Here is a 26,700-nt window from a genome sequence, read left to right as displayed (position 1 = left end):
TGTGTGGGCACGTGGGAGTTTTCAGTTTGAATCTGTACTTGGTAGAGCAGAATAACTTACAATGAGTCTTGAACTTCCTGAAAAGCTGTTTTAATTATCTGGCTGTTGAGTGCAGGCATTCTGGCAGGGGTCTGGTCTCTGGTCTGGAGCCCTCTCCACAGTGGTGCTCTGGGAATGACTGTCACTGACAGCTGATGACAAGATGGGGGAGAACACTGGATGTGGTATGTTTGATAAAAATTTGTGTGATCTTGGGCACTGTAAAACTTGTTGGTGTTGATTTCAATGGTTTTGTGTGCTCAGGAGGAGCAGACGTACAGATGTAGGGAGCAGATAAGTGTTTTTGAAATTCTCATAATTTCAGATTCTCTAGGATCAAATTTAGGTGTGCGTGGCATTTTAGATGCAGAAGTCTCTTGTGGGTTTAGCTTTAAAGATCATATTAATGATCTTGACCTCATTGCAAGCAGCATAACTGGAAAGGTGGCAAAGGAACCATCCAAAATAACTGCAGACAGAGTGTTTAGGTACGTCATTCAGAGAGCTGAGCTCTCCAAACTACTTGAGGTGGGAAAAAAAAAATAATTGTTTTAAACTTCACTGTTTAAAACATGGCATGTGTATGAAAAATATTTTGTTTATACACTTCCTTCTTGTGATCTTTGCTCCTTGTTCACATCACTCTGACCTTCGGGATATTAGTGAATTAGGGAGTTTAAAAAGGATAGGATGTATTTTAAGTATTTTTGAGCAATGAATTATTTTCTAAAACTAGGTATTTGTTTATATGCCCTGTGGGCTAAAATTGTAGATCTTTCAGTCTTTGAGGCCTTAAGGAAATGGAGTAATTTTGGCATTCCCAAAATATCTGCGGTTAGGGAATTATACATGATGAAACAACTAACCTAAATTACTGGCTTACAGGTGAACTTGGAAACTGGACAGGAACAGAGATGTGGATTAAAGAGACTTTTTCTCCATATTCAGGAATGTGAATAATTTGTGGGTGTTTTAATGCTGCCCAGTCTCTGAATTAATTTTAGTTATGAAGCAGGTGAGACTCCGTGGTCTGGAGTATGAGGATGGGTAAACAGTTCCTTGCTGGGCGATGTCTTCAGGATCTTATTGTTGTTACTGTTCTGATTTTGTCCATGGAGACTCTGGGCAGGAGTAGGCTCTACTTTCTGACAGACTGACATAATCAGTTACTTGTTTGTCACTCTCTAAAATAATGAATTCAGTCTTTTCCTTGCCATGTACGGTGAAGTGTGAGAAAGTGAGAGCTCTGCTTGCATTCAGGAAAAAATGTGTACTTTAATGAGACCAGGCTGAATGCCTCTCCTTCGCCAAGGGAGGTTTAAACTGCATCATGAGGAGAGTGTGCAGCAGTCACAAGTGTGAGATAGATCTCTGCATCATCTTTGAACTGTTCAGAGACATGGGAGTCATTTCCTTCTTGGAGTGACTTCTCTCATGTACAGAGCATTTCTGAATTGCTTGTCCTTTGTCCTCCAAATAATACATAACCAATGTCGGTGTTATGTTCTGTTACTTTATACATCTCTGACACTGATTGTTGGAGTATCTCTGTACCTTTTAGCGGCACAGTGCACAGTCTCTTACTGTTCACCTCTGGCATAAGCATCCCAACAGCATCTTCTAGATGAACAGTATTCAGAGAGAAAGTATGCTCCGTCAAAAATGATGTGAGATATCTGTAGCAGATCTGAAAGTAAAATGATGATCTGACATTTTCCCATTTTAGAACCATAGGAATATTATCTGTCCTTCAAAACACCCCTGCCTCCCAAATGTTCCTGTTTTCCTCCAAAGCATGGAGAGAATGGCCATGTCTGTTTTCTGGATGTTGTCAGACCACAGTTGACTCTCAGGCTGGGGAGTCAGTTCAGAACAAACAAGATATCCTTCTCCTAACATTGTATCTAGACCATGCACTGCAGCTCTAGTGCAATTCAATAAAGAGTAGGTATTTTTTTGTGGTGTCTGTTCTGGGTATTTTCACAGTGCTCAGTTTGATGCCACCGAGCGGTCCACAGGCAGGGCAGGCAAACTGTCAGACCTGGGTTCTTCCCATAAATCAGAGTAGAATTCTCTGCACAATTAATAGTCTTGTTTGGATGTGCCTTTTCAGTGGCAGTAAGGGGGAAAGAAACAATTATCTCTTTATTTGTAAGCTGGGAGAATAACTAGAATTTTTGTGGTTGCTTTACCTTGAAAGACATTTATCAGCTCTTTCTTTAGTGTTGCCTTACTTGTCAGTTGTACCCAGCTTATGTGCTCAAGAGGTCATAAAGCAGTTAAGTGTCTCAGTTTGAAAAAGAGTGACAGTTGGTACAAAAGAATAGGGCAGTTGGAACGGGAATAAAAAGACTAAAACATAAGTAACATGAGCTCCAGGCTTATCAAGTATTTTGAGACTTTCTGTCACTTCTCTGTCTGTCTCTTTGTCAATACTTGCAGATTCCAGTTTAGTTGCTTTCTTAAAGTCACGACGTGGTGGCAATGAAGGCCAGAAAAAGGAATTAAAAATGGAACAGAACAGACTGGAGGAGTTTGTGGAATCTCTGCCTGTGGTTCAGCATGGTGTAGGATCATCTCTTTCCATGCAGGAGTCAGGTCTGAAAGAATCTGTAAAGAAGGAAGAAAATATGAAGGTAGAAATCACAGGTAAGAAACAAAGTGTGTGTTGTTAATGTTCTGAGCACAAATGTAAGGTTCCTACGGTGTCTGCATCAATCCAGATTGGCTTGATGTGGCATTTTGTTAGTTACCAAACTCGGAATTTTATCATGATATTTAAAAAATACATACATTTTGAGTTCAGAGAAGAACATCTCTTGTTATTTCTAGCTGGGCTTCATGGGTAGAAGGGTGATACACTGTGTAATGGAGGTGAGCTATTCAGTGGCAGGTCTTTCTTTAGTTTTGAAATTTACTCTGAGGTCTCTGAAGGGAAAATGTGTTTTAAACTAGACATCACTGCTTTTCTATTCAGTTGTGTGAACAGGGAAACGGAGGAGTGTGGTAGTGAGATTCAGCTGCTGCATGAATAACTTTTTAACTGGGACTGGTTGGGGACAAGAAGGTGTTGGGTAGGTAAAAATCAGTGATTTGCTCGCAGGATAGGATGGAGATGACAGCCTCACTTCAGGGAAATTGCTCATACAGTGCATGTATGTCTTTTGACACTGCTCCTGATGGCCCTTCTCTGTGGTTTGTATCTCAGAGCCCACATGGTGATTTCCACAGGATACAGTTCTTTGTGCTGTGGATGGAGGGAAGTATTAAGGTGTAAAGTGTTCCTCTGCTTTTTTGGAAGAATTGTACAGAGCTCTTAAGACAGAAGTCTTTAATACTCAGTATATGCCTGTGTGAGGAGAAAGCTGTTTTATCACCAGCAGCTAGAGCAGCCCATATATTCTCATGGCAGAAAAAAGAGAAAGTGTTTTCCCCTTAAGTTTCTGCTGCTTTTATCGTTGCTTTCCTCAACTGCAGTTTTTTTCTTTAGCTATTTTTCTCCGTTGTGATTTTAGGCTCCCATTCTCATCTTCCCCATACTTTTGTTTGTAGCATGTCTATCTCCCCTGTTAGCATGCTTCTCCCCCAGTTTCATGTCAATTTTTGGCTTTCTCTTGATTTCTTGATCCTCTCTTCTGATGCATTCTTTGTATCCCAGTGCAACATGGAGATGGATTAAAGAGGTCTCTGAATCACTCCTGGATTTCAGCTTGATGTTTGCGAGAGATAACAACCGTTTACCATTTTCTTGATGAGAGGGATGAATCTGTGAGTGTATGTGTGTGTACATGTGCAGGAGGAGGAAAGCTGATTAGCCTCTTATTGAGGAAAACACTTCACTGAACAGTCCTTTTGCTGTTTCTCCCCAAGTTTTATTTTTCCAGGAGCCCATCTTAATCAAAAGGAATATTTTTAGTTCTTTTCTGTTCCAGAACAATCGAGTGCACAAATAGCACCAGGTTAAGTGACATTCTTCTACTCGCCTGGGAGCAATAGAAGCGGGTTGTTCAGCCTGTAAAGGCTGAATAAGATTGTAGTAGTGCTTTTGGGAATAGCTCAGTGTGCAGTGTGTCTGTGCTAACAACATCGTTTGCTTCCCATGAAAGACTGCACAGCAAAGGAGAAGTTTTCCCAGGATATTTGAAATAACAAAGAAAGTATGCACTGGAACAAAGTTATAAAACCAAGAGAAGCCTTTCCAGCACCTGAGTTTATGCCTGCATCCTATTTTGGCCAACAGGAGATGTAAAATACTAATTTGACATTAGCACTTAGTGTTGGGATTTTGCATGTTTGTGCTCAGAAGTAAACTCATCATGAATAACCCAGCAGAAATGGTTATTCTGAATTTCCCCAGGGAGGGGTGATGACACAAAGCAATGGGATTGCTCAAAAGTCAAACCTGCCTCTCTAATAAGATAAAAGGCTACTGTTTCTAATAGACAAAATGGTGAAGCCTTTATCCAGCAACTTGTAATCTTATCAAATGGAAAAGTAAATTCTCGCACTGAGACAAAAAGGAAAGCAAAGAAGAAAGAGAAGAGGTTGAGTGGTAGCCTTTAATATAATCCAAGTCTGAAAAAGTTGAGTGCAAGTCTTGCATTCACACTGTCAGCTTGTGTTTCTGTAAGAGGATTTTTCAGTCACTGAACAATCTGCTGATGCCTTGGAATATGTATGTCTTATTGACAGGATCATAATACTAAAGGCTGGTGGTAATATGCATAATCCTATTCACAGAATGAGTACCTCAACCCTATCAATTTAGTGATTAGTGGAGAAAACAATTTGTTGAATTACAAATGTCAATAGACTTCATTTTTCTGCTGATTTTATTTCCTCTAGCTTTGCACCTACCACCCACAAACATTCCACTTTCTTACATTTCAGACGCTTTTTCTTTCTCTTCAATTAAAATGCGTGCTGATCCTTTGGCTGAAATTCTGCGGAACAGCTTTCTGGCTGAGGAAGATAACTGTGCTTGGTTCCTTGCCTGACTCAATTCCTCATTGATCATAAGGGTGAAGCTTCATCCTAGAAGGATGAGTGCCCTTCCTGAAAGTTTATCTGCTAATTGGAGGAAAGTAAAAGGTTAGGTTTCAGGCCAGTTATCAGCAGGAAAAGATCTGATGAAAGAAGAGCATCTCAGTGGGACTCATTGTTCCTTGCAAGAGAAGACCAGAGCACTAGGATTAATAGCTGCAATGCAAATGAGTCCTGGGCTGCTCCAGCAAGAGTGATGCTGCTACTTTTCATGCCCTCAGACTCCCTGTTCCTATCCTTATGTGTGATTTCTCTTGAGACATCAAAGACTTCGTAGCTCATCTCACGCCAGTAAGCGATAGTATCCCAGTAGCAAAGCATTATCTTTCCCAGTGTTCAGATTGGTTGCAGTTGCATCTCTCCCATCCCTTCACTTGTGAGATTCTTGCAGATGCTGATTTGCCTCTTTCCTAGGGCAATTCTTGTGATGTCAGGGGTAAATGTCTTGTTTATCAAATTCTTCTAGTCAAAGCTCTTTATAAAGTTAAATCAGTAATTTCTTCCTTTAGTACTTGCACCTTTGGAATTGTTATTCAACTGTCCAGCTTCCCCACCAAGCCATTTCTCAGGCAAGCTGGGTAAATTTTCAGCTGCTTTGATCTTTTCTTCCAAAACTGATCTCTTCAAGCCTTTAGAGTGGGACACAGAACGAAGAGCAGCAATGCAAATGTGACAAAAGCACACATAGTAGTGTTTGTGCTCTCTCCAGTATATCTAGGCTGAAATTATACTGGCTTCCAAAAATTTGCTTTGACCTCTCTGCATCGGTACTTTCGAACCATTTCACATCTCGCCTAATACCCCCCTCCTTGGATGATACCCGTTTGTTTTTTCAAAAGTAGGGCAGATACTATTTTTCTGCCCAGGTTCTGATCACTTTTGCCTTACTTGCCTTCCAGCACTTAAAGAGGACCTGCAGGAAAGATGGGGAGAGACCCTTTATCAGGGAGTGTACTGATAGGATGAGGGGTAACGGTTTTAAACTTTAAGAGGGTAGATTTAGATTAGACATAATGAAGAAATTGTTTAGTGTGAAGATGGTGAGGCACTGGCACAGGTTGCCCAGAGAAGCTGTGGCTGCCCCCTCCCTGGAAGGGTTCAAGGCCAGGTTGGACGGGGCTTTGAGCAACCTGGAATAGTGGAAGGTGTCCCTGCCCGGGGCAGGGGGCTGGGACTGGATGATCTTTAAGGTCCCTTCCAACCCAAACCATTCTGTGATTATTTGTGTCCTGACTTCTGTTCAACTTAATCAACTGTTCAAATGAGCCTTGTCTGTGAATTTCATTAGTGCTGTTTACTTCCTCTTCCAGCTCTTGTGAAAGATGAAAACGGCTTTAAACCTTTGATGTTTATGCATCAGCCAATAGTCAGTTTGAAAATTGTTTTCTTTTTATTTTACATGAATCCTATATTTGGTGCAGTCTTTGAGCCAAGTAGGTTGGCAAAGAGAGAACAGTATTTTCTTCATCTCTGCCTTGGAAGGTAAGACTGCTATTTTTGTTCCTCTACAAAGATGATGATGATCTGCCTGTGAAGCCCAAGAAGGAATGGATTCACATGGACAATGTGGAGTTTGAGAAGCTGGAATGGATGAAAGATTTGCCCTCACCCCGACAGAAGAAAACCCAAAAGGTTTGAAAGCAGTGAAACTGATATTTTTCATGCTTGTGTCTGGATCATGCTTCTCAACAGTAACAGATTTGAAGCCTTCAAAGACCAGTCCTCTGATTACTCAGTTTGTAAGACTTCATCAGGCTGAGAGATTCCCCAGTTTCTGCCACAGGGTTGGATGATATGTGGTCAGTTTAGTCTGCAGTGCTCAAGAGAGCTAGAAAGTGAGAGTCTATCAACTGTAATCTGAGATGTAACAAGTCTGAAAGCTAAGAAAAAAGGAAAGAGGGGAGTAAATCTTTTTAAGAATTTGAGGCCTGATCTGGGCAGAGTTTGAACTGTGACCTTCCAGCAGTTGATGTAAGAAGTGGTATTTTAAGTGATGATTGGAGTGGAAGGCAATAGAAATATTTTTTTTTTCTCCCTCCACACTTGTTGTAGGGAATGCAAGCTCGATTCAGTTTAAAAGGAGAATTGATTCCTGCAGATGCTGATTTACCAACACATCTAGGCCTGCATCACCATGGAGAAGAGGCAGAGGTATGTGTAATATAGCACACCTGTTTCCGTTTCCAGTGTTTGATTTGGCAGACGCCTTTGGTGTCGAGGTTTTTTAGTGACAAAAGCCTTAGGAAAGTGTGGATGGTGATTTTCTTTTGAAACAAGCTCCTGAAAAGAAGTTGGGTCTTACTTTCAGAAAACTCCATTAATGCTTTTTCTCTTTAATGCCATTAGGGATCTGTGGTGTTGGAAAAAGATACACATACATCCTCTTCTTAAGAAGTTCAGTTTTATCCTGTTGCATCTCAGAATCTTTTTTGCAATTGCCACAAAGCAGCAAACAGTGTTGCATTGCAGCATTTTACAGTTAATCTTACTTTAAGGGGCCTGTTTTTACCTATAGCTTAGGGTTTTTGTTGTTTTTTTTCTTCTCCCTGTTTAGAGGGCTGGTTATTCTCTGCAAGAGCTCTTTCATTTGTCTCGCAGCCAAGTTACTCAACAGAGGACACTGGCTCTACAGGTTTTGGGTCGTATTGTTCAAAAGGTAAGTCACTTTCCATGGAATTCCTCGCCATAATTCAAGTTTCTGGTGTATCAGGGCCCAGATTTTCTGGTACTAGTTGTTTGCTTTCTACTATTCAACGGAGATGAGCAAAATCACCAACAGGGCATTCTTTTTCACTGAGGATCTCCTTACTGTTAGAAAAGTTAAGTGTTGGGACCTAACAGACTGAGTTTCAGGTTTCTCTGGAGGAGATGCTTCCAAGTGTTGTTCAGCAGCACTGCTGCAACTTCAGTTCTGTTGTTGCTTTGGACACAAGTTATTTTTTTGGTGTTACTTTTGTGACAAACCTGTCCTTGGCAATGACCCTTTCACTCCTGTTGTCTGAGCCAGCTTCATGATGTGCTTTTTCTGTAGGAGGTGAGAATGAACCAGCCTACTCTTAGAGTGGTGTGCCAATAGCATAAAGCAAAATGACTTTTTACTTCTGTGCACACTTCCACCTAACTAGGGGAAGTGCTAACCTTCCCTTCAGTGGCAGTGGAGGCAGAGAAGAAGAAACTGGTTTTGAGAAGAACAATGGGGCAGAACAGGGTGAAGTCTGAAGATGGCTTCAGACATTAGGAAGAAAGGTTTTGTGCATTAAGGAACTGGAGTTGTGTGCCTCTGTAGAATGAAAGGAGGATAAAATAAAGGAAAAAAAACCCTGCACACAATTTAGCTGTTTTTTAGTAGGAGTGGGAAGAGGCAAACATGCGCAGAATGTTGAGATGTACCCGGTTGAGATGAGGCACCTTTAACACTGGCTCTGTGTTGCGTACGTTTCAGGCCAGGGCTGGAGAGTTTGCTTCCTCTTTGAAGGGCAGCATTCTGCGTCTGCTGCTTGATGCTGGGTTTCTCTTCTTGCTGCGCTTCTCACTGGATGATACAGTGGATAATGTCATGGCAGCATCTGTTGGTGCTCTTCGGGCTCTGCTGGTGTCACTCGATGATGAGGTGAGACAATCATTAAGTGCCTGGGTTTGATTTCAGCTGAGCTGTTTACAGGAACTGGAATGAGAAAACATGGTGAGTAGCTTGAACAAAGGCTTACTGGATGGTCAATAGAATGCCATTGCTGTGCTTTGGGACAGACAAGGGAGTATGTTATCCCACTTTGAGAGATTCAGACATCTTTTTTCCTATTTGAATTACCTCTGCCCCGTGATTAAATTCAGTGCAGGCTGCTGAGATTCTCTTTTGACATCTTTACAATCTAGATCATGACTCTACTAATGTATGTGTACAATTTAGGGGTTTTTTATTATGGCTTCTTATGTTGTTGCCACTTTCTTTTGTAGTTTTCCTGCTCTGAACAGATTATTTTCTCTGCTTTGCCTTATGCCTCATAATGGTGCCATTTTCTTTTTCTCTCATTGTCTGTTTTCTGCTGTTCTCATGTGCGTTTCTTAACACTGATGAATATCTAATTTCACATTTTCATCTCTCTGTTTTCTCCTTGATGCTTTCTCTCCTGTTAGAAGGTTGAAAGTTCCTTTGAGTGTTCAGAGATACTAGAGCCCTGAGCAGCAAGGTTACAATGTCTTTCTGGTTGGACAGAAGCAGTCCGTTATAGGCGAAGCATGCTGTGGGCTGTGTTTCAGGTTCCTTCCATGAGCTGCTCTTGTATCAGACTGCAAAGGGGCTGGTGATAGAGAAGAGTGGGTAGATCCCAGGAAGCCCCCTGCAACTTCTTCCAGGTCTTTAGAGCTATTCCTAGTGGGGAGGCAAGAGAAACAAAGGACTAGCTAGCTTTCTCCACATCTTGCTCCTTTTCTAGGCTGTGAGCCTAATGGTGTTCTGCTAGATGAGTCCTGCCCACCCATGGTAGGTAATTAATGCTATGAATCAGCTTCTTAATGTGGTTTCTTTTCTTCTGATATTACTCTGGTTTATAACTCTCTGCAGTGCTCTGATTCTCAGATCAAAGCTGCTGGTGTTATGTCTTGTGTAAATGGGGATTGCTGACTCTCTCGATGCCAGAAGCAAAGCAGCACCATGAGTGCCTGTCGGTGTATTTTCTCATTTGGAGAGTCCTTCCTAGAGTCTTGTGCTGCTGAGTTTCAGAAGGTCTCAGAGGAAGGGACATGGCTGAAAGTCCAGCCTTTTGCTCCAGGATTTGTAAGACAAACAGGATTTATCCCCACTGTAAGCACAGAAGATCAACACACATAAAAGTCATGCTGTCTGAAGATTTTGTTCATTCATCAGTGGCTATGGGAAGAAACCACCTTTATCTCTATTTCCTTTGATGACCCAGATACTGTGGCTTGTGCTTCTCCTTCTCGCCGTAGAAGGAAGGCAGTAGTTCCAAACCCTGTATTCAAGATGGACTCGGCTTCATCCCCTAAAGTCAGGCCTCTTCTCACCATGTCATTCACTCACCAACTTTGTTTAATTTTGCCTTTTTTTTTTTTTTTCCCCTGTGTTTCTTAATAACTTGTACTTCCTTGGCACTTGCATTTGAAATTTTTCAAAACAGCTCAGGGTTTACTTGAAGTCTGCCACTTCTTTTCTGTCTAATGTGGTAGCTATTTCTGACTGCCAGTTCAGGAAATGGAAATTTAAAGCAGCTATTAAGTAGTGCAAGCATTTGATTTGACCGTCTTTTATATTGTAAAACATTTTGGGGTAGGTGGGTCTGCTATGGGAGCAATCCCCTCTGAAGAGTTGAAAGCTCACTTATTGCAGTGTTGTCCTAGAACTTGAGAGTATCTGACACTGTCATTAGCTGTGAACAAAAAGGGAGGTTTTTATATGCTGAAGTTGAGGGGTTTTCAAACAAAAGCCAGAAGAACATGAACGGGCAGTCTTTATTTTAATATTTTTACATGACAATTCTGTGTTGTGACCTAAGTTCCACACAGGTCCAGAAATGGAAATAGGGCAAATAAATGCCAAATTACAGTTTAACTTCTCAAGCCTTGGTGCTTTGTTTATTAGTTTTTATCTTAAATGTTTTTCAGTTAAGCTGCAATTCTGTTACCTGTGTAGTGACTTTAATTCACCTCACAGTAATTGCTTTTCATGGTTTCCCAAGTTGTGTGGGTCACAGGTTAAAATCACTTTGCTGAAAAAGCATTGCGTTCTGCTTGTACGTGTTTAGGATACCCTTTATTGTTTTCCTGGGGCTAGGTGGGAATCAATAAAGCATTCTGTAATCAAAATCATCCTTGAAAATTTTTTTGTCTTCCATTAATTCTTTGTGAGAATTTTATGTGCTTTTACTCTCCTTACAGAAATACCTTGATTGGACTTTCTCATGGTATCAAGGGATGGCTGCATTCCCTTTTGTCCCCAACAATGAGGAGGAGGAGGAGGAAGAGGAAGAATTAAATGTAACAGAGAAGTCTCGAGACAAAAAATTAAAGGATGAAAACAAGCCAGATCCAGATGTGGCCCGATACGATGTTGTAAAGGTAATCACAGAGCTAGACATGAAATCTTTTTACGAAAATAGACTCTGCACAGTGGCTGTGTGCGCTGTTGAAACATCTACTCTCCTGTGTATGCGATTAAGAACATTCTGGGCAAGAATTAGAACTCTTCCCTGGCTGTTGGATGTTACCTTTCTGTCATTTATTACCAGGAGGGTAATTCTATTGATCTCTAAAAGTGTTGAGACTTGACCTGTGTGAATTCAGTATCATTAAGTATCTCTAACTTCCTCCAGGGAAATTGGCAACAAGCACACTGATGACCTCGTAAGACTTGCTGAAAGACCGCATACAGACGTGATTTTCAAGCTCACTTACTTGAGCTAAAAATGAAAAGGTTCCAGCCATTATTAAAGGATCTATATGTAATTTTGCAAAGTTAAACATGAGCATTACAGCTGCATAGTTCAGAATTAGTTATATTTGTATTATGACATTCTTTTTGTACTTGACATAAGGTGGCTACTTAGTGTTTCCCCAATTTCATTCTTCATATTTGTATTTCTCAGAGTTACAGTGTTTGGGAGGAATTTCTCACATATCTAAGCTTATTCCCACGTTTCCTGATAAGATATCTAAAAATAGTAATCTTTGTTATCTCAAACACAGCCTTGGTGAAGCTGATGCAACTCTCCTGCTTGCTGCAATCATTAAAACCTGTGATCCCATCACTTAGTCCATGTGCTTGAGCCTGTGTTCAAATGGCCCTTGGTTAAAAGCTCCACTGGGAAAAAGAACTACTGTACTTGGGAGAGGCTTCATGATTTCAGATGTATTCTACTAGATGACAATGTTAAAAAAGCTTAACAGGGGAGTTGTAGTTAGAAGATATGAGATCAGTTTGTGATTCTGGGAACAGTTGCATGGTTCAACATAATGGGGTTTTAACTTGTTCCAAGTGGCCCGAACTCAGAAGATATTTGGGATAAAATTCTCCAGTGTTCCATTTGTTGTGAAATTCCATTTCACACCTGCTTATTAGTTGTTAAAACTCAATTACTCCACACAGTTGGACAAGGAGTGTTTAAACCAGCACCTGGACTTGGTCAGGCCTAGAACTACAACCTTACTTGGCTACAACTTTTAAAAAATATTAGTACTATGAATTCAGGTGTTATGAAGTCTTTTCCCAGAACTAGGACTGCATAATGCTGTCACTTAAACTGAAGATTTCCACTGATCATGGTCTTGTGCTCTGTGAGCCATGAAATAAAAATTGCATCATCTCTCTGCAGCTCTTTTCCTACTGCAAAACAGGGATTGGTGGTGTTCTCTGCTTCTGTCACCTTCCTCTGACATAACAGGTACTATCAGAGTAATACATTAGCTGAAGGTGGTGTCTAGCCAAAATTATTCAAGGAGCATGAGAACCCTTTTCAGCCACATTGGGTTTTAGTAGTCCCCCATAGGGAAGGTTATTGTCCTATTCCCTGTTACTTAGTTTCATGGTCTGGAAAAAAACAAGTATCCAAACCCTGCCAGTAGTCTAATTCAGAACAGAAATTCAGTCGTTCCTGCTCTCTTGAGCTAACTCTTGCTCATTCACTAGCATACTGGCAAATCTGCAGAAACTTGTTTCTCTTTTTCCCCATAGGTGACTTTAAAACTCACTCTCTGCAGAAGATGTAATTGAATGTGCTTTTGTCTTCCAGCAACTGCAGTTCAGAGAGTAATTGTTAAGAGCATAATGGAATTTTTTTTTTTTTCAGGGGCTTTTGAAGACACGGATCCAGCACCGGCTGAGGTACATTCTGGAGGTGGTACGACCTGTTCCCACAGTAGTGCTGGATATACTGCACATCCTCACCCACATAGCCAGGCACTCCTCTGAAGCTTGCAGCCAGGTAAATCTTGCATTGTACAGGAGGTTGGGAATGGTGAAGAAAGGTTTGAAAAAGGGAAGAAAGAAGCAGGTAGAAGTTATGTCAAGGAGGTCAGACAAACTTGCATGTTTTGCATGTCTTCTGCATGTCTGCATAATTGCATACCTCTTTAGTTATTTGCCCTGCCTGCTGTTTCTCTGCAGCTGCTTGACTGTCCTCGGTTGATTGAGACCATTGTCAGGGAATTTCTCCCTACTCAGTGGGATCCCCAGGTGGCTGAACCGGGGTGTTTACTCACCAGCCTCCATGGAGTTGCTTGCGCCACTGCTATGAAGTTCATCAGAGTGTTGGCATCTGGAGGCCGAAATGCAACAGCCAGGCTGGTGAGTGATTCTCAGAAGAGCTTTTCTGATTGCAGAGGCCTTTGTTCTCTATGCCTTACTTTCAAAGTAAAGATAGAGGATTAATTGGAAGTGACTCTGAGCTGAAGCTGAAATAATCACTGTGAAGAAGGAGCACAGGTGTGTTTTGAAGGAATTGTTGACAACGTCGTAATAATGATGCCTTCTGCTGTGTAGCAGTGGAAGAGCTGTCTCTAGCTTTTCTCTGCTTTTTTTTTTTTGTTTTACGTAGTGCGGTTATGCAAAATCACGTAGCACAGCTCAGTGATACAGACCAATAACAGATGTTTAAAGCACGCATTGGTGTGTGATGCTCTGTACTCTCCCGTGTTCCAGTGATAGGCAGTTTAGAACTGTATAAAGCAGAGATTTAGTCACTATCCTTGTGCTCTACAGTCCTGGTTGAACTTTCCTGCTGTTAATTTGTCTTAACTCTGAAGTCATTTATTAGTGTTTCTAACTCCTCTTACCTACTTCTGGATAGGTTTTCCACTTCAGAGATTATTGCATTCACTCATAGGTCGTGACACTGGCGCTATAAATGTGTAACGCAGCACCTGTTACAGCACAGGGAGCACTTCTTAGGGTTTCTGGTTCAGTATTGTTAACTGCATCTAATAAACTGCCATCCAGGAAGATGCTAACATCAGCAGAACAGCACCAGTCTGTAATATAAAATACATAGAATAATGTGCTGATAATGGATAGTGGAATATTTAAAGGCTGTGAGTGATGCTAGGAACATAACAGAAAATCACTGAATTTTACTCTTTTAGGCTTTGTGTACTCCAGGTGTTTCAAGGCATGTAAAATTGCTTACGAGGTTCCTACCACTCAGGTTTTCTCTTGCACTTTTATATGGCTTGTTACAGGCGCTTAAACATGGGAATGGCAGATAATAAAAAACTAAATCAGTCATCATTGTAGGAATTTATTTTAGCTAGCAACAAAATTCTTCCATCTTCCTCCTCTGGAAGTAAATTTGACTTTGCCCTCTGTTCTGTAGGAGGGGTGTCAGAACTCATAGTTTGATTCATCAGCTCCTTTGCTTTCTTGCCGGTGTGCATTGATTTGCCTACAAGATGTCTCTAAAGCATTTGAATTTTAAATTATCTATAATATGTCCTTGTGTTGTGAAAAAGACATTGTTATCTCATTTGTTTAGACAGAGCACACACAAGCTTTTGTATGTGTGGGAGAGGGAAAGAGAAGCTCTCTTATGGTTAAGCAAAAATACCCAGTTGTTGGGGAGGGTAAAAATTATTTCTAGAGAACTGCAAATGAGTCATGTCATGCTTAATTCAATACTAAAATAACCTCAGAACATTTGAAAGGTATCAAAATTCTATAATCTTATAAAAGTCATAGGCAGGAGATACCCTTTTAAATAAATTATACACAGGATCATGGGAAGATTTAGGTTGTAGGACCTCTGAAAGCCATTTAGTGTGACCTCCCAAAAAGAGTATCAGCATCAATTCAGTACTTTTGCGTACAGTGTTTTTCATAAGATAGAGCTTTACAGGAAATCTTGACTAATAGAGTTCTATTTACGACTACTTAAAGAAGGATGGTTATATTTTTTAACATCAGTTAAGTGCTGCAAAGAGCATCCAAAAAAGGAGTGTATGTGGGCTAGACAAACCTCTGTCAGGAATGATTTAGGTGTAGTTGATTTTTGTTAGGAATGGATTAGGCAACACCCAGGCATTCCTTTCAGGAATACTTCTCTCTTAATAGTCATTGACCATTTATTGATTCTTTGTAGTATGCTCCTTGAGATAACACAAGATAAGGACAGATTTGAACAGTGCAAGAGGAGTTTAGAATGAGCTGAATTGAAATCTGCAGCTCTCTGGTGTGTCACAGTAATGAGGTAATGATGCATACAACTGATGTCTCTTATCCCTTTGTCTTTTTTGTTGTTTATTCTTTTCTGTTTGTTTGTTTTACAGCTTAACAAATTTGAAATGAAAAGTCGGTTAAGTCGATTTGTAGCTGAAGACCCGCTGGATCTGCTCCTGCCAAGGGAAGAAGCCATCAGGCTAAGCACCGAAGCCTTCCGTCTCTGGGCTGTGGCTGCTGGCTATGGTCAGGCCTGTGATCTCTACAGGTACAGCCCAAAGCTGGAAAAAAGGGGTTGCGGGGCACAACAGAGAAAATAGACAGCCTGTTCCAGAGGGGCAGATATAGGGATCTCCAGGCCCAGTCTCTACTCCGCTCAGGGAGTCCTATCTCCCTTTCTCTGGCCTCCTGCAGTAAAACCCACAGTTTCTAAAGGTAGTTATGTTGAGTGTTGCCTTCTCTGGTTCTTTATCTCCTGTGTTTAAGCACTGGGATTTTGTTGTTTCTCATCTGTACTATGGGAGATCACCCTAACCTTTTAGGGCTGCACCTTTTTCTCCTTGAAGGCACGAGTAATCTGTGCTTGTGTGACATCAAGACCTGTAGCTTGCAGCATGCCCAGATTGGATCCGATGATCTAAAGGTGATGCTAAGTGAGGAGACTGGGGCAGACAGACTGCACGCTGTATCGACATCTCACTTCAGTACGAGTTCTTGTGCTTGACCATCAAGGTCTGCACTGGGATAAGTCTGAGCTATCTCAAGCATTGAATCTTCTTCATGTAATTGCACTGACTTGGAAGCAGGGACATGATATGGAGTTGCTCTAAAGGGAAATAAAAGGGAGGCCAGTATTAAGTTTCGGAAGAGAGATTCTCCTTCCACAACTGCATTTTGTGTTCTCCAGTCCAATCAGGTGTATTGGTTAATAAAGAATTAAAGCTATATAATTTTTTAGCATTGTAAATAATCTTGAGGAAGGAGAGGCAGCAGAAGATTCCTCAAATTTGCATCTTTATAACTTAAGATACTTTGGCCAAGAATTTTAAAACTAGGGAAACAAATAAAATAAAAGTAGCTTTTCCAAGAGATTACTGGAATGCTTGGAGGCTGAGTATTAGGGAGGTCCCATTCAGGTGACTTTGGAACAACAGTATTCTTCCTTTGTCATCTTTGTTTTTGTTAGGTTGGTGGTGGTGCTAGCTCTTATAATCTCATTTTAGCAATATTTATAAATATGCGATGGGAGAGTGTAAAGAAGGTAGCTCCAGGTTATTCCAGTGGTATGAAGTGAAAGTACAAGAAGAAAAGGACACAAATGGGAACACAGGAAATGTCACAAGTGTAAGAAAAATTGTTTTACTGTGAAGGTGATCAAACACTGGAGCAGGTTGCACAGGAAGATTGTGGAGTCTCTATCCTTGAAAATACACAAAATCCAACTAAACATCTCCAGACAGCCTTTCCAACCTCAGCTATTCTGTGATTCATACTCTAGGGATCTCTACCCCGTGCTGGTGAAGATACTGCAGTCCCTGCCTGAGTTGCTCAGCACTTGCCGTGGGAAGAGCCCCCTGACTGAGTTGTCTGTCCAGCGAGCGACAGCAGTAGTTACTCTGCTGATACATGTGACGCAAACAGCAGGCTACACGGTGGAGCTGCAGGCCAAGCTGAGTAGGTAGGCCCTCTCTGGCACCAGTTCTGTGTATCCGAGTAGTTGGGATCCTGTCTTCCCTCTCTTTGGCTTAGAGACCTGGCTATCACCTACTTTTTTTCCTTCATTTTGGATGGTTTACTGTCCCACGTGTGAATCCCTGCATGGTGGGGCATATTCCCTCTGACCCAAGGTCAGAAGCGGTATCTAATCTGACACCTACACCTGCTAGCCTGGTAAGAGGCAGGAGTAAAAATTCAGCTATTGGGACAGAAGGGCAGTGTTAGCCAAATGCCCTGCTGAAATGAGCTAGAAATCTCTGACCTTACCTTTGGGGAAAAGAAAGTAACCTCTTCGAGATTTGGAGGAAAGAACCTCTCTGCAGAGACCAAAATAGGTCAGGATTGAGAGGTTGTTGGTTTTGATAGACATCAAAGCAGTTGGATTTGTTGAAGACACAGATACTTTTTCTGGTGAAAAGCAAGAAACTCTTTAACTAAAGCTGGATACTGAAGTAGAGTGTCTGGTAAAACTAGAGCATAGCTCAAGGATGGAGTAGAGCAGGTGAAGAAACTTCAGCTTTCATGAGTAGATTCTGCATTTGTCCTTTGTGCCTAAATTGGTTTGGTCTGGTCTATGGGAATGTGCAAAGATGCTTTTTCCCTTAGTGGCTGTTGCTGGGTATTGTCTTCCAGACTACAAGCAATTGGAAATTTTGCTATTAAAAATGATGATTTAGAGAGACAATTGTTTCTGAGACAAATTCGCTATCCTGTGTCATTCTTCCATTGTGTTTCAGTAATAGCTCAGAAGATAGTGAACAGATTCCACCTCCTCCAGTCGTGTGGAATCAAGTGTCAGGCTTACAGCCCTTCCTTGAGACCAGTCTGAAGAAATTCCTCCAGGAGATATCCCAGACAGAAACTTGGCACACTCTCCAGCCTCTGACCACAACTTACATGATCTACTTGGGAGTTTATTACAGTGCTTGCAGCCAACAGGTAAGGCCTGAAAATACAGGTTGTCTTTTTATCTCCCCAATTTACCTATTACCTCTGAAAACCTGAACTTTCAGGCAGTGCTGAAAAAGACAGACACTGAGGTATCTAGCTGAGGATTAGCTTTTGTTTGCCACACCTCATATCTAAGCTGTGTGGCATTTAGGGTCATATCAGCCTGCTGATCCTTCACATTAGCAGTGCTAAATATCACTGTCGTCTTTTCTTGTCCTTTCTTGCTTTGGGCTCAGAGTCTCAATCGAGGTATGTGGCAGTGCTGTGACTGTTCTGATTTACTGTAGAGATCCAAAGCATGAAGCAAATATAACCCAATTTAGTTTGGCAGGCCTTTCTCCATGTGCACTAAATCAAGGTGCACATTTTTGCGTTTGCTGTAGTCTTGTTCTGAGAGCTTACATGTGGACAGCTACACGGATAATAATCTGTTTGGAAGATTGAGCATTGAGGGTCATGCCATATGATCTTTGGAGAGGAAACAATAAAGCTAAATTTATTTGCTGCCCCACTGACGTTCAAGGTCAAATTCTATAACCCAGTTACGGTTGTAGTATGTGACCATCTTTTAAAGTGAGTTTTCTAAAGGTGACAAAGCAGTGTGGTGCTGTTGAAGAATAATGTTTTATACTTTAGCTACCTTAAAGATTCATGTTCTAAAGATAAATGCAATTTTCCTCTTTACTGCCCAGCTGACATGCCCGAGTTCTGACCTGGGAGAGCTGTCTTCAAGGTGTGGGAGTAATTTAATGGCTTTAGTTATTCACGCTTCTGCAACTCCTCTGAAACTTGCCCTGAACAACTGAGTTTGTTAGTTGTGGTTGGGATGGAAACCACCAGTATCTTTCAGAGATGTCTTTAGTGCCCCAAAGGTTGGTAGTACCCGTCACATGCTGTCATTAGGTCCTGAGCATTAGAGAACCAGTGTAACCAAGAGGTGAATATTCCTTTTTAAAACTCTATAGATATCCCAGAAGAGTGGCTGACAAAATTATTTCTTAAATCCTTAAACTATGACATAAGATTTTTTTATTTCCCCTTAAAAAGTTCAATCATCTACCTGTGGTAAGCTAATTTGTTTTAAAAAATAAAAATAAAATTGCATGTAGCACATTTGAATGGACTAGTGAAAAAAAAAAACCAACAACTTGTATAGTAACTAGATTAGTGCATACTGAACCTTCTTGTTTAGACTACTAAGAACTAAGGTTAGGATCTTCATGTAGATTGTGCTCATTTCTGGAGGGGGATTTTACCTGGAGGAAAATGAGATTTTTGTTATGGAAATTAGTATTTCTGTATCCTAAAGCAGCATTCTGATGAAGGGAAAGGACATTAAAATTTGCCAGCATGTTCCTTCAACCTGGAATATTGCTTACTAGGGTTGGAAGAATTCGGATGGTTCTCTAAAAGCCACAGATCCTCCTCTGTGCATTGTTCATCCACAGTCATGCTTTGATGGGTAGGTCAATCACACTTTATACAGTTGGGTGGGGTTTTTTTAAATTTTTTTTTTTTTTTTTTGGAGACCCTCATGGTGCCACTCTGCTTTCTCAAGGTACTTCTGACCACCTTGGTGTCATCTTAAAGTTAAATGGAAAGATCACTGCATAGATGGTATGGGGAGGGGGGTTTAGCCACATAGTGCAAGTTTTCATTTAGGGAATCTTGATCCCAAGGATTCCATACCTTACTTCCAGCCAATTAAGAAATCTCTGTGACACATTTTAGTACTTGAGTGTGAGACCTTACTGGAATGCCTTCATTCACCATCTTTTCCTGTCTTTCTCCACGTCTTCTGCAGCCATCAGTCAATCCAATTGACTGCTTAGAGGAGCTGGAACGTTTGACATCCGAGGTGTTGCAGCCCCTTCTCAGCCAGCCAGCCGTACACAGCATGTGGGACTTGCTCAGGTAAAACTATTTCACTGCTGAGATGTTGCCAGGAGCCAGGGGAGCATCACTTCTATACTGTACTCTGTGGCAGTTTTCCCCCTCCCATTTCTTTCCCCTGTACATATGTGCCCCATATGTGTGAAGCAGGGCTCTGTCTACACCGTGCTTTGTCCTCTCCCCTCACAGCCAAAAGCATGATGGGCACAGAGGTTCTCCAGTTCTTCTTTTCCTATGGATGCTGCTGCAGGGTCTGCGTCTCTGCCCTTCCATGTATCTGTGTTTTTCATATAAATTTCAGATTGATTTTAGTCACTCTGGGCTTTGATTCTTCTTTGGTTTCACTGGTTTAAAAAAAAAAAGTTTGGATCCCTCTTACATTGGGAAGGTGAGAGTGTGTGTGTGTACCATTCACATGCTCTGTGTGATGCTGCTTATATAAAATAATTTAAACTAGACTTCAGGCTGCTGCAGAGCTTCACTAAGGCTTTGAGACCCCCTGCAGGAAAGTGAACGGCCAGATACCAAACTGTTCTTTCAGATATTTGGATAATGTAAGCTTTTTCTCTGACTCTGGGAACTCTTAAGCACTGCAGATATTATCTTTCTGCTGTAGAGGGAGCCTCCCTACTGGCCTGTGATCAGCCCTCTGGAAAGGAAGAAACTAAAAGGCCTAACTTGTAGTCAGAGAGACATCTGGCTGCTTCTGAGAACATCTGATACAAGAGGCACTTGAAATCTTTGCTTTTAAGGGGCATTTGAATGGTCACCAAACAGTTTGGGCATGTTCTTTCATGGCTGAGAACTGAGGTCTGAAGCTCTTGGCACCAAGGCTTCCAACACAAGGGTGCTTATTAGACCCCTTCCTGCCTGTCCTTGAGGTCTTAAAACAAAAGCTTTGGTTGGGCTGTAAAATCCCATCAACAAGAATTCTCCTAGGCTGTTCTTAACACTGGCTGGTAAAAATGGAGAGTCAGCTAACCTCTGCCTTAATATTTTGACAATCTTGTCTAAAAGTTCTGGGCAGATTAGGGCCAGGAGTTGGGGGTGCTCTGTGAGCTCCAGATGTGTTCATGCATCTCCTACATGGTAATGCCAGTGGAATGAAGAGCAAAATGCATTTAAGGGACTAGTTCTCTGTCACAGAGCAACGATACGCATCTTTGACATCATTTGCCCTGCTGCCCCATTACCACTGAGCAACAGGCTGATGGTCACTCTTCTGTGTAGTGGTTTTGCCTGTACAGGGGTGGTATGTCTCGGGGGGGTATGAGACGTTCTAGTTTTGCCCACGGAGGGTGAACATACACACACAGACACGCATACACTCCAAGAACAGTATGCATGGTCATGTTCATGTACATTAAAACTAGGTTCTTTCTGAAGAGACTTTATTAATATGCATTTCATGAGTACATAAGGGGCAGCATTTTTGCAATATCAATTACAGATATAAGCTGGGTTTTTTGCCTTGTCTGCCAGTTTATTATCGAAATGTCTTGAGTGGGTGGGCAGTTTTATTAGCCTGGTTTACGTATGTATTTTTTTAATCAGAGGCCTCGGTGCTTTCAAGTGTTTGACATCAGAGATGTGTCACTGCATCAGTATTTCTGCACGTCATGAGCAATTTAGCTGAAGATTAGAATTTGTGACAGCTCACTGGCATTAGCTTGTATGGCAATAGTGCTTACCTGAGTAACTGTGATACTAGTTTTTTTCCTGCACAGTCTTTGGAGCTTCCATTTTAATGCAATATGTGGCACAGTTCAGATAGTAAAATTCCTACAAGATAATTCTTCAGCAGTATGAGTGCTTTTAACCTGACCCCTTTCTCTTTATCTGTTCCCACAGGCCATGTTCTGCTTTGTGCAACCCTCTGTCCTGTTCCCCAGCACCAGAATCTGTCTTCAGCATTGCATCTCTGAGTTGCACTGGAGGCAAACCTCCTTTGAGCCTGGTTGGCTCAAAGTCACCTTTCCCCTTCCTCACTGCCCTCCTGTTTCTCATCAATAGCATCACTCACATTCACAAAGGCCTGACCAGCAAGGTGAGAATAGATTTTTTTCACTGTGAGTTCTAGGTGAATTTGTGAGGGAGGTTAGTGTTTGTATCTTCCTGGGTTTAAGAGTGATGTTAGCAAGACTATTAAAAAGGAATTGTGTATTTTTAATTTAAAAATATCAAAGTACTATAGAAAAATACTCCCATTTTTAGAACAGGTGGGATGAGGATCTGAAAAATATCTATTGAATTCCAACATCCAGTTAACCCTGGGAAGCTGGAATTACAGAGCAGGTGATGAACGATGATGATGCTTAAAGGATGGATTTATAAAGAACTTAGAGAAGGGTTAAAAGAACTGTTGTTTGGCTAAGCAAAATAAATAACTGAGTGTTACAGGAGGAAAGGGATGGTTGAAGCAGGGTAAAGTTAAACAAGAGAACGAGTGCTGCACTGACGGAAGAGGTTTCTTCCCACTTTGTGTTGTCCTGAATTTTTAGAATGAGAATGTCATGGAAGATTGCAGACTCTGAAGAAGAAATGGCAGAGCCCTAGAGAGATGAATAAGCTCTCTCAAAGCTTTCTTTTGTCACTTTGTGTTGACTAACTCGCTGGTTACTAATAGGATTATCTGGCCAGATGAGAGAAAAACTCCTTAAGTCACTGGCCAGACTTCTACCTTACAAAGCACCATGGGAAGTGTAGGCAGTGACTGTTGGTTACCTGCGGTGGGGATGGTCATGATGGGTGTGGATGAGCCCTGAGGCAGAAAAACAGCTATTTATGGGGCTATTTTTAACTATTCCTTTTGGAGCAGTCAGCAGGAATTTCATGTGAGAAGGTAGTGGGTAGGCCTTCGACGGGGCTATGTTTTAACTTTCCTCCAAGCATGAGCTGTCTTCATAATATTTGTTCTCCCCTTCTGATTCCTTTATAGTACAGTTCTGTGCTGGGCTTCAGAGGCCTGAAGGATTATCTGCATCACAGCTGGCAGACTGGACCTCCCTCTGTAACTCCCTCATCTGCGTGGATCCTGCGCCATGAATATCATCTGCAGTACTTTGTGTTAGCATTGGCTCGGAGAATGGTATCATTATATTAGTCCTTTCATTTCTTTCACCCAAGGAACTGCCTTCACCCTGGCCTCTCCAACTCAGTGTGTCAGACTGGCAACTGGTCTCTGCATCCTTGTTCTTTCTTGTGTCTGGTTTAGGTCTGGTGGCTCTTCAGCTATCTTTTATGCCCCATTAGCAAATAAGGTCTTTACAGTTACTGATGTGGGGATTTAGATCCAAAATACTTTGGATGACAAAAACTCTATTTTTGCCTGTCTTTGGGCTAGAGTGAGAATAAATTTTTCAAGTGTGCTGCTAAAAAAGATGTGTAACTCTCTTATGACAATCAGGGGAAGCAGAAAGATCTCACTATGAATGCTGACAGTTCTTACAGACTGCCTCAGTCTCTCACTTTCCAGCAAGATCTATGTCTTGGTTGACCCTCTTGTCCTTGTTGATTGCCTTGTTGACAAATGATACAGTGCTTTTATCTGTTGTTTTGTTTCCTGTACAGGCAGGCACTTGTCCGGATTACGCCCAGCATGCCTCACTCCATCACTGTGTTGCCATGGCATTGCTAAGCCGTCTGTTGCCAGGGAGTGAGCATCTGGTTTATGAGGTTTTACTGGATCTTGCCTTTAATCCAGAGTTTCTTCTGTAAGCTTTGCATTTTTTCCTTTGTGTAGTCTGGTACATGGGAAAACTTGAGAAAATTGAAAAAGTACACGTTGGCACTGAAATTTGTCATAATTTTTGACCTTTAATAGGGCTTGTATTCAAATTTTAGTTACTCATTGGCATATTCTTCAGTCGTGGAGCCTTCTAATCAGACCAGCAGAATGGTGCCAGGTTTCTCTCTGATATACCAATGTTGAGAAATGTGACCAGTTTCTTTTAATCTCTGTGACAAGAGTCCTGTGATTCCTGATGGAACTGATTCTCACTAAGGCCCAGCATCTGCTGTCCTGAGAGTAGTGAGTCTAGAACATATGTGAGAATTTGACATCGTCTGAAGAGCTTATTAAATGTTCCCCAAATCCTTATTACACAAGTTCTTACACATATTTTTGCTCATTTGACAACTGTGACATCTTCCACCTTGCAGTGGAAGAAATCACAAGCATCTCAGATGTGAAGCTTCACATGTCTGGCCAAGGAAATTGTAGCAGTTTATCATGTTTGTCACAATCTCTTTTAAATTTGCCATGGTGCATCCCTGTAGGATGTTGGACCAAGGTGCTGCAAGGAGATACTATAGTTTTCCAGAAAGAAGGCAAGTTTGTTTAGGTGGTTTATTCTGGGGTGGTTTTTTGTTTGGGAATTTTTGTTTGTTTGTTTTTACAAATACCTGCTCTAGAGCTACCATTTTGTGAGACCATGGTCAGTCTCTGATCTGAGATGGTGGCACATGGGTTTGTCCAACACAGTCCTCCCTGCCTGCCCCCGATTTCTGACTACCAGTCTGTATGGTTCCCCTGACCTTGCCCCTGTGAGCTGCACAGCTACTATTTCGAGAATTGTCTTACTGATTCATGTAGGCCCTGTGTTACGTGGTATTTCATCTCAGCACCCTGAGAGCTACGCTGGTAAGTAGACTGCCTCTCTGCACAAGGGGTTGCAGCCTCCACACCACACTGCTGGCATTGTGTGGAGGTTTTTTGTGGCAAGGCCTTAGTGTTGTTAACTCTAAATGTAGTTCTGTGACTTCCCTGGAAGTAGCAAGATAACTGATGCTTTACAGGCACTTGGTATTATCATAGCTGAATGCTGTAGAAAGTGTTGTGAGTGCTGGGCATATACTATTTTCCCTTATCCAGGAAGACTGTAAAGATGAATTTCCATGGTGTTTTGTTTGTTTGGTGTTTTGTAGGTTTTTTTTTTTCCTGGTTTCTTAAACTGATGTATGTCTTTATTATCTTACAGTGAAGGGAAAGCTGGAGGGCCAGAAGCGGCTGACTTCTCTGATATCCTGCATCTGGGTACCAGTGCCAAACTGGCACAGCCTGGCTCTGCAGCAGCATTTTTTTCAAAGGCTACTCGTGGTGCCCTGCTGAGAGAATCCTACCAGAATCTGCCTTTCATCCGCTCCTGCTACCTTTCTCATTTTGTCCACTTGCAGCCTACCCTTATGCGTTCCCAAGCATCCTACCAAGGACGGAATTACCTCATCCAGTCAATGCTGCTTCCTGAGGTCAGAGGGCCCATCCTACCTTCAGACTGGCCGTTCTTTCCACTTATCAGCCTCTACAACAAAGTGACAAATGCAGAGACACGTGGGGCTGTACTGAACTCTCTCCCACTTGATCTTGTCAACACTGTGACCTGGAACCTGCAGTGGGTCTTGTTGCTAGAAACCTGGCGTGCTAAAACCCTTCAGAGCATCCCTACTGCTGCCAAACTTGCACGGCTTATGTGTGTGTTCCTCACAGGCAGTGACCTCTTTCTAGAAGCCCCGATCCACCACTACACGGCTGCCGTTCTCTCTGTGTATTGCCAGCCCAAGGCATTGGACTCCCTGAACTTGGATGCTCCTCTCCCTGGTTTGGCATCCTTCCATGATCTCTATATAAGTCTCCTAGAGCAGTTTGAAGGTGTCTCCTTTGGAGATCCACTCTTTGGAGTCTTTGTTCTTCTACCTCTACAGAAGCGTTTCAGCGTTCATCTGCGTCTCGCTGTTTTTGGGGAGCACACAAGTGTCTTGCATGCGCTAGGTGTGCCACTCCAGCAGGTAATCCTGGCGTATGGTCACTGCATGTTACTGAGCTCTTTCCTGTGTTTCTCCAACCTTGATTGAGCATCCACCCAGCACTTCCTCATCCCTCCTTGTCCAGTAGAATAATCATGGTTTCTTTGCTTAGAAGCTGTTCGTTCTCTTTGAAGAAAATCCAATGCATGGAATGTAAAATTGAATAGGAACAGGGAGTAATGTTCTTTTGATTTAGGGTTGTGACAGCAGTGTGTATGTCTTTTTGTTGTTATTATTTACCTTTTTTTCTAAACACTTCGATTGTAGGTCTGAAGAACTGAGTCCAGCCCCTGTAGATGCAGGCCCTTGTCACATAAGCATTTTCAGAAACCTGTAGAACCCTTTTTGAGAGCAGATAGTGTGTATATGTGGAGGACAGGAGCTGTGAAATTGTTCAGTCTTCAGTGGAAACTGTCCCACACCCTGCCTTGTCTAATGATTGAGAACCTCCTAATTATAGCCTGTGCTAGTCTGCACCCCATGTTTCTTCTGCCAGCAATTACCTTTCCCTTTAAATAAGTTTTGTCACCTTGGTGAGAACCTTTTCCTTGCCCAGTGCATGGACAAACAGTCATATTCTCTCTCAACCATGTTTCCCCATTTAGATATACTGAAGTTGTGCTTTGCTGGGTAACTCAGCAAGAAAATTTCATCTGTCAAGTGCAGGACTGAATTTATTTAGAATGAGCAGAGCACAAGAGGTGGAATTTACCTGGCTTTAAGTTCTGTGCCAGTTGACAGACAATACCTGATCTAGCCTAAAATTTGCCAATATGAAGATAACCTTTCAGAATTTTTTTCTAAACAAGTGTGAACCGGCAGGTTATGAGATAAGTGCTTTCCATTGTGTGGTTCCAGCGCTTTTGGTCTGGTTGTAATAGCCCTGTGGCCAGTTTTTCTGTATCAAGGCCGGATGAGCCTTTTATTTCTTAAGCCAGGTAAGCCAAGATATTGTGGCCTGCTTCTTATGGTAAGCTCTCTGTTCTCTTGATGTTCCCAGTAGCCCTTCCCTGTCTCTAGTCCGGTTCCACAAATACATGTAGGAACAGAGCTGAACACCATATTCCAGATGAAAGCCTTGATTCTACATCATGTGC

The 26,700-nt window shown here is 41.8% G+C and overlaps 1 protein-coding gene across 1 annotated transcript in view; it reads left to right on the top strand.

Annotated features, from left to right (window-relative positions):
* Positions 1 to 26,700, top strand: part of RPAP1 (RNA polymerase II associated protein 1) — a 41,900-nt gene that overhangs the window by 11,036 nt on the left and 4,164 nt on the right. Inside the window, 16 exon segments of the mRNA XM_074909563.1 lie at positions 2,482 to 2,688; positions 6,596 to 6,714; positions 7,135 to 7,233; positions 7,637 to 7,738; positions 8,525 to 8,692; positions 10,975 to 11,154; positions 12,882 to 13,016; positions 13,199 to 13,378; positions 15,352 to 15,509; positions 16,740 to 16,919; positions 17,695 to 17,896; positions 19,713 to 19,822; positions 21,653 to 21,848; positions 22,740 to 22,889; positions 23,372 to 23,514; positions 24,781 to 25,585. Of these exon segments, the coding sequence (XP_074765664.1) occupies positions 2,482 to 2,688; positions 6,596 to 6,714; positions 7,135 to 7,233; positions 7,637 to 7,738; positions 8,525 to 8,692; positions 10,975 to 11,154; positions 12,882 to 13,016; positions 13,199 to 13,378; positions 15,352 to 15,509; positions 16,740 to 16,919; positions 17,695 to 17,896; positions 19,713 to 19,822; positions 21,653 to 21,848; positions 22,740 to 22,889; positions 23,372 to 23,514; positions 24,781 to 25,585 (3,134 nt within the window).

This window comes from Athene noctua, chromosome 6 (genome assembly GCF_965140245.1).
Source record: "Athene noctua chromosome 6, bAthNoc1.hap1.1, whole genome shotgun sequence".
NCBI lineage: Eukaryota > Metazoa > Chordata > Aves > Strigiformes > Strigidae > Athene > Athene noctua.
The sequence above is the reverse complement of the archived record's forward strand: the minus strand, read 5'-3'. Positions and strand labels throughout refer to the sequence as shown.